Genomic DNA, 8,110 nt, shown 5'->3' with positions numbered 1-8,110 from the left:
TTATCATGAGGGGGAAACCCAGTGTTTTCTACAGTCCTGCAATTATCTGAAACTTTTCTATGCAAACTGTCTTGAAAAAAACCATTTTTAATACGTTTTTTATATTTTCCTCAAAAACAGAATTATCTGGAGGGCATGGAGCATCTTTCTCAGATTAATTTTAAGTACACAATAAGAAAATAGTGATGTAATAAACTATTGCTCACCAGAAATATGACTTGACACTTGAATACAAGATCAGTACAGATTAATAATCAAATTTAGTGAAAATAAAAAGGAATAAAGTGAGCATTATGAAGGTGTTGGAAGATGTGGTATTAGATTATGTTGGGAAGCTAATCTGCCACAAATCTATGGAACCCAAAAAAAACAGAGGATTATAGTCTACATCCATCAAAGCAATGCAGCATATAAAAATTACAAAAGCTTTAAAGATCTTTAATTCACATACGAGAACATTTTATTAGGCAATCGCTGTCCATATCAACATAACAATCCAAATATGCGAATCACATACTAAACAGCAGATTAAAACCAATTCTCATTATCTAAATTATTAAACATCGGTTTAATCTACTGTTCACCAATCATGATTCTTTTTCTAAAAAACTGAACTATTACTTAAAAAAAATGGCAATACCGTTTATTCCAGATTAAGCACCATTTTAAATTTATGCTGAGGAAGGAAGGATAGGGAAGGGATATATATATAAATGAACCGCAGCAGACTTTTAAAAAATGGAAATAAAGGAGATCTGAAATAACAAAATGCTCAAAGTGCACAACGTGTTTGTCAGCAGATTAACAGTGAAAGGCAGAGATTTGACGAATATAAAAAAATTATATTCAAAACATTAGATGATTCTAAATTCTTAATGGATGTTAATGCATTTTGTACAACAAATGGAAACTTATAGCTTTAATAGCTACTCTAGCAACAGTAATGGGAATGAGGAGGGGTTGAAATGTCAGGAAAAAGTGTGGGACTACCTTGATATTCATTCACATGATGCCAATTAAGGACGACAGAAAATTAATGGAAAGCAAATTTAAAAGAAATGTGCGTTTAATTGAGATAAACAAATATTTGGAGATATTTGTTCACCATCAAGGTGAAGAAATTGGGTGTACCAATTGCTGCTAGACGCTCAAAAATCTTGGACAATTGAGAGGTTGAATGGTGACAATCCAGACAGATCTTGCTCCTCCTTGACATCCAAGGATAAAAAGGTGGAAGTGGCAAGATCTGGATAAAATACAAACTTGCATACAAGAGTTCAATTTTTGATTTCACAATCCAACACTTGAATGCTATTTAGAAAGGGTCATTTTTAGCTTTCTCCCACAATGAATTCTGCCAGAAATGTTTTAATTGTTCCATTTCACTAACTCAAAAGGTGCAGCACACAGTTTTTCCTCTCATTCAACCCTTGGTTGCAGATCCCCATTTTGTTTTAAGGCTATTTTAAAAAGTCCTCTCAAGTTTCAACTGTACAACAGAATCCAGAGGTCAGCTCTATTCTTCAAGAGCTTATGGATCACATTAACAGGGCTGAATATGTACTTAAAGTAAATTTGGCTAGATTTTCTTTTAAAAGGTATTACAAAAATATTCAAGTTTTTACGCAGATTAATATGTAATATTAAAAATAGAAACAATCTTAGAACAGTGCTGAATTAAATCTGCTAATGAAAATCCACTATCTGCAACTGTATGTTTATGTTGATGAGACATTTTCATACCAATTCATTTATCTGATGGGCAATGTTTTGGAACTGAGTAAAATCTTACCGAATCTGCGTCACCACTGCGGGTACCACTGAAGCTAACTTAACAGGTCTTTCAAATGGTGTCATTTTGAGTTTCTACCTTAAAATTAGATTTGCTGTTAATGGAGTCTTCCACTTCATGAAAATGGGAATACCATAATGACTTTACTCAGGTAAACCTATAAACCGTGAGGAATAAGAGAGGGTGCATAATCTTTTTAAATTAATGGCGTAAACAAGTTCAAGTGTTGTTAAATAATCAACACACTAATTTTAAGCTTACCTGGCTAGCTTGAGAAGTAACTTTAAAAACTTCAAAAGCTGCTTAAAAATATCACTGGCCAGATTCACCACTACCTGGGACTGACAGTCATACTCTTAATGTAGGATGTTCCAGCTTATTCCAAACAACATATTTCTGAGGTTCTCCAATATAAACAGAGAACAACTGTACTTCGTGGATGAACAGCCCCATCTCTATCATCCTGACCTTCGTCTGGCTTGCTCACTTCAATACATGGATGCAGAGAAGACGGGGAAGAGTGGAACTGTTTATCTCCAGCTTTCAGGAATATGGTTCAGTAGAAGAAAAAACGTTTTCTAACCAGTAAATACAACCTAAGATCAAAAGAGGAAAATCTCTGAACAACAAATGCACGTCCGTCTTTGGCATTTCAGAGTTAATATCTGCACAGTGATCCATGGATTAAAAACACCGAGCCAGGCTGTGTCAGACAATGCTGTTTGTGCCTCTGAGTCCGACTCCACGGGCAAACTGTTCGAGAAGTCCCCCAATGGCCGAGGGGCTGGTCGATATGGATCTGAGGCCCACTGTTGCACTGTACGCAGACAAGAATATGGCTCTGACTTCCTCTAGCTTGGCCCTTCGCTCTGGAATGAGAGGACGTCTGCAAAGAGAGAAGCTGCTTAATTCAAGTGCAAAGTTGAAACTTGACCAAGATTGCTGTTTTTCACCTTGGTTTTTAAAAACATCAAATGCGTTAAATGCAAGCCCAGGAAACATTGCACCCTTGCTTTACCTTCAGAGTCCTCTAGTGGTGTAATAGACAAACTGTCAGTGTGTTAACATGTCCGCACAAAAAAACACCAGCGTCTTGTTGAATTTGGTGGTGTAAGAATTAAATGTGTTGGACAGCAACAACGCCAATTGATGGACAACATTGCATTGGCTCATGAACAAGAGTGGAACTAATTACATTGATTAAGCATTAAATGAAAAAATAACTTTCTAAAAAATAAATAAATAAATAACTACCATTCTTGATCTTGACCCAATACAGTGTGTTCTATCAATTGGTGTAATTGCCGTCCAACACCTCTAATTCTTACACCTCCAAATTCAGTAAGAGCTGATGTTTAAAAAAAATAAAACAAGCTGCTGATGTTCTAATATTAGAATTTATTTGGAGGGGGGGGGGCAAGGGTTGGATGGGGATAAAATCTCCTGTATGTTGGCTTTTAGCAAATTATAGATTCACATTCAAATACAGAAGGCTCAAAAATGGACTACAATTTGGGATTGGTGACAATTTTGGGGTAGACAAACTCTTTTGTAATGGATAAATCCATTAACAATATAAAATATCCGTACTGTTTCATTTTCACAGAATGGGTGGCAACATTAAGACCATTTAATTCGCATCCCTAATTGCCCTCGAGTTAGTAATAGTGAGCTGCCTTCTTGAGCCGCTCCTGTCTTCTGTTGAAGATACTCCCACAGTATGTTCAACAGAAGATTGATGATCTTGTTCAATCTTCAATCGGAAGATTGTTGCAGAGGCAATGCGTAAATTTTGACCGTGTGACGATAAAGGATCAGCAATATATTCCCAAATCAGGACAGTGTGTAATTTGGATGGGAATCAGTTGGCTTTCCCCAGTGCTTGCTGCCCTTGTTCTCCCTGGTGGTATAAAGTTAAGGAGGCAATGACATAGATTTAGCTTAAAGAAAACAACATGGAAACAGGCCCTTCAGTCCACCAAGTTCATTCAGATCATTCATCACCCGCTTACACTGGTTTTATGTTATCCCATTTTCTCATCCACTTCCTACACGACAGACAATTTTACAGAGTCTAAATAACCTACAAACACGCAAGTATTTGGGATGTGCGAGGAAACCGGAGCATCCGGAGGAAACTCACACGATCACAGGGAGAATGTATAAACTCCACACAAACAGCGCTGGGGTGTCTGTTGCTGAGAGGGAGCAGCTCTGCCAGCTGCATCACTGGGCTGCCCCTGGAACAGCTTACGCAAGTAGCTGCAGTGTATATTTTTAGATTGTACTTATTGCAGCCACCAGAATCAGTAGTGGAGGGAATGAATGTTCACTGTGGTGGATGGGATGCCAAGTCCAGTTGTTGGAGCTATACACATCTAGAGATTGTGGAGAGTACTCGACTCCTGACTTTTGCCTTGTAGATTGATGTCACTGGAAAGGGGAATTAATATTTATGGTGGTTGAAAGGACACCAAATAAGCAGGATGCTTTGGCCTGGAGAGTGTTGAGTTTCTTGCGCAGAATTATAGCTTCAGCATATATGCGAGTATTCTAAAACACATTATGACCTTAGAGATGGCAGAAAGGCTTTGGGTTATTAGATGTGTCACTTGCCACAGCATACCCAGCCAGACCTGCTTCTTGTCACGGTATTCATATGGCTGGTCCTGTTTGAGTTTCTGTTCACTGGTGACCCCAGAATGCTGAAGATGTGAAACACGATGAAGGTAATGTCACTGAATGTGAAGGGTAGGTACATCCTCCCTTGTTGAAAATGATCATTGGTATTCATGTGGCCTGAATTTTTGTTGCCATTTATCAGCCTATGAAAGTTATCTCAGTCTTGCTGTGTTAGCCATGGGCTGACTTATTTGCTGAGCAGTTGCAAATGGAATTGAAAGATTTTGCAATCAGTGAACTTTCCACCTCTGATTTTCAACATATAGGTGTTGAGTCACAACAGGTAAATACAGCATAGGTCGAAACGGTTCGGGTTCCGATTCCAAACATCACCTATTCCTTCTCTTCAGAGATGCTGCCTGACCCGCTGAGTTACTCCAGCATTTTGTGTCTATCACGGTTAAAACAAGCCTGTCTTTCAGTCTGATTCCTTGTCTTCACATATCAAATATCCACACCGAGTATTTTTCGATTTAAGCTTCACAGGTATTGTCAGTTTTACAAGTTGCCTTACATGACTCGTCCAAATTAAAATTGATCAAACAACATTATAGTCAAGTGTAAATGCCAACTTGGCAGCCACTTCTAGACCCAATGCCCCTGGATATAAATGGAAAACGCATCAAGACCTATTGCACAGAATATTTATAGTTGAATGAAGAAAACAGAGCCTTTATCTTTTCACAAGGTCCTTCATGGTAGGCTGATCCAGAAGATCATGATGGATGGGATATATGGTGACTTTAGTTTAATTTAGAGATACAGCGTGGAAACAGGCTCTTCAGTCCACCGAGTCCACGCCTACCATCGATCCCCATACACTAGTACTATCCTTCATACTAGAGTATTTCCATTTTACCAAAGCCAATTAACCTACAAACCTACACGTCTTTGGAGTGTGGGAGGAAAACGGAGCACCCGGAGAAAATTAGCGCAGGTCACAGGGAGAACATACAAACATACACAGCACCCATAGTCAGGATCAAACCCAGGTCTCTGACACTGTAAGGCAGCAACTCAACTGCTGCTTCACCGTGCCGATTTAGGAGATTAGATTCAAAACTGGCTTATCCATAGAAGACTGAGTTCAGTAGTGAAAGTGTTCTATTCTGACTGGAAGTCTGTGATCAGAGGTATTCTGCAGGGAGCTGTGCTGGGACCTCTGCTGCTTGTTTTATATATAAACTGATGAGCCAAAACACTGATGACCACCTGCCTAATATGCTGTTGGTCGAAACGGTGTTTCCTCCGTGTGCCGCTAAAACAGCGCCAACCCACCGAGGCATGGATTCTACAAGACGCCTGAAGGTATCCTGTGGTATCTGGCACCAAAACATTAGCAGCAGATCCTTCAAGTCCTGTAAGTTGCGAGGTGGAGCTGCCATGGATCGGACATGTTGATCCAGCACATCCAACAGATGCTCAATCGGATTGAGATCTGGAGAATTTGGAGGCCAGGGCAACACCGTGAACACTTCATCATGTTCCTCAAACCATTCCCGAATAATGTGTGCAGAGTGGCAGGGCACATTATCCTGCTGCAAGAGGCCACTGCCATCAGGGAATACCATTGCCATGAAGGGTTGTACCTGGGCTTGTGTTCACTGGAGTTTAGAAGGATGAGAGAGGATCTTATAGAGATGTATAAAATTATAAAAGGACTGGACGAGCTAGATGCAGGAAAATTGTTCCCAATGTTGGGGGAAGTCCAGAACCAGGTGCCATAGTCTGAGAATAAAGGGGAGGCCATTTAAAACTGAGGTGAGAAGAAACTTTTTCACCCAGAGATGTGAATTTGTGGAATTCTCTACCACAGAAGGCAGTGGAGGCCAATTCACTGGGTGAATTTAAAAGAGAGTTTGATAGAGCTCTAGGGGCTAGTGGAATCAAGGGATATGGGGAGAAGGCAGGCACGGGTTACTGATTGTGGATGATCAGCCATGATCACGATGAATGGCGGTGCTGGCTCGAAGGGCCAAGTGGCCTCCTCCTGCATCTATTTTCTATGGACCTGTGTGAGCTACTGAACTTTGGGGGGGGGTCAAATGTAAGGGAATATATAAAGTTAATGGCAGGATACTTAACAGCATTAATGTACAAATGGATCTTGGGATCAGAGTTCGTAGCTCCCTGATAGTAGCAACACATGTGATAAAGCCAGTGTAAAGTATGCTTGCCTTCAATGGTCTGAGCTTTGAGTGCAAGAATCAGGCGGTCATGTTGCTGCTTTATAGAACTTTGGTTAGGCTGCATTTGGAATAGTGTGTGCAGTTACTCTCCCATTACAGGAAGGATGTGGAGATTTTGGAAAGGGTGCAAATAATTTTGGCAGGATATTGCCTGGAGTAGAATGTGTAAACTATAAGGAGGTTGGACAAAATCTGGATTGTTTTCCTCTGGAGCTTTGGAGGTTATGGAGAGACCACTTGGAAATTTATGAGGCATAGATAGGATAGACAGTCAGAACCATCCCCCTTCCCCCCCGAGTGAAAATGTCAAATACTAGAGGGCATAGCTTCATGGTCAGAAAGTGATAGTTTAAAGGACATATGCACGGCAAGTTTTTTAATTGCACAGAGAGTGGGATTTGTTAAAGTAGCGATCAAGCTCAGCACAGGTATCATGGGGTGGGGGGACTGTTCCTGTGCTGTTCTATGTCATATGATTGTTGAGCTGACGTTAGAAACGTATCCAGCAGAAATATTATAGTTATCAACGATAACACCTGCAGACTTTAGTGGAGTGTATGATTACACTAACCCACTGCATCACTTGGCTGCCAATCTCAATTTTGAATTTATGCATTTCACCTCCAAAATGGAAATTGTAAAATGGGAATAAATGACACAGGAATTCATCAACTGGATGGCATCTTATTCGTCAAAAAAAAAATCCCAGATGGATGGGAGCAATTTACACTAAAAAAAACAACTTATCCCTTTGGTGTAAATAATTTACAAACAAAAATACTTGGCCAGATTTAATTATTGTTATAATTTTGTCTCCCTTGTTCTGAGAGCACACATATTCATAACCATGACCTGACCTTGTCCAGTCAAAATACTTTTAATCAAAATAGAAGAGAACTATTTTTCTACATAGCCATCAAAACCATTTGTGGCTGTCATATTATTAACTCATCTCTCTCACGTACAGTCGATTCTACGAAGTTGGAAATCTTATTTGGCAGGAGTGTTAAGGGCATATTGTATCGCTGGGTAATCATTTTCCATAAAGGGTCTTTTCTTTCAAGAACAATCTCAGGGGATTCATTGGCAGACGGCGAAGGTTGGCTGCCTGAACGCTGATGGATTGAGGAATTACTTCTGTTCTTTCTTCAATTGGTCTTTTTTTTCCGTTTTCAATTCTGATAGCTACTTAAGCACAACTGATTTATTTTTACTGACTGCACAAGGTTCGACCATTTGTGATACTGATAAACACAGAAGTCCTCCTGGCAATCTGCTTATTTTCACCTTTGTATTTTCACTTTTCTTTCTCCCACCCCCACAATTATGCCAACTGCACAGAGAAAGCCTCAAGCATTTGAAAAGTCCAAAGCCCTAATGCACAGAGAACCTGCCAACAAATAGATAAGAAAATATGTGAGAATTCATCTCTCCCACTTATTTGGTT

The 8,110-nt window shown here is 39.8% G+C and overlaps 1 protein-coding gene across 3 annotated transcripts in view; it reads right to left on the bottom strand.

Moving 5' to 3' along the window:
• Positions 1–422: 422 nt before the first annotated feature.
• mtmr14 (myotubularin related protein 14) overlaps positions 423–8,110 on the bottom strand; it is a 95,391-nt gene continuing 87,703 nt past the window's right edge. For all 3 annotated transcript variants that reach the window (XM_078414135.1, XM_078414134.1, XM_078414133.1), the window contains one exon: positions 423–2,678. In XM_078414135.1, the coding sequence (XP_078270261.1) occupies positions 2,501–2,678 (178 nt within the window). In that variant the 3' untranslated portion in view covers positions 423–2,500. The remainder of the gene's footprint in view (positions 2,679–8,110) is intronic.

Source organism: Rhinoraja longicauda, chromosome 17 (genome assembly GCF_053455715.1).
Source record: "Rhinoraja longicauda isolate Sanriku21f chromosome 17, sRhiLon1.1, whole genome shotgun sequence".
Classification (NCBI taxonomy): Eukaryota; Metazoa; Chordata; class Chondrichthyes; order Rajiformes; family Arhynchobatidae; genus Rhinoraja; species Rhinoraja longicauda.
This window is presented reverse-complemented; position numbering and strand designations above follow the sequence as displayed.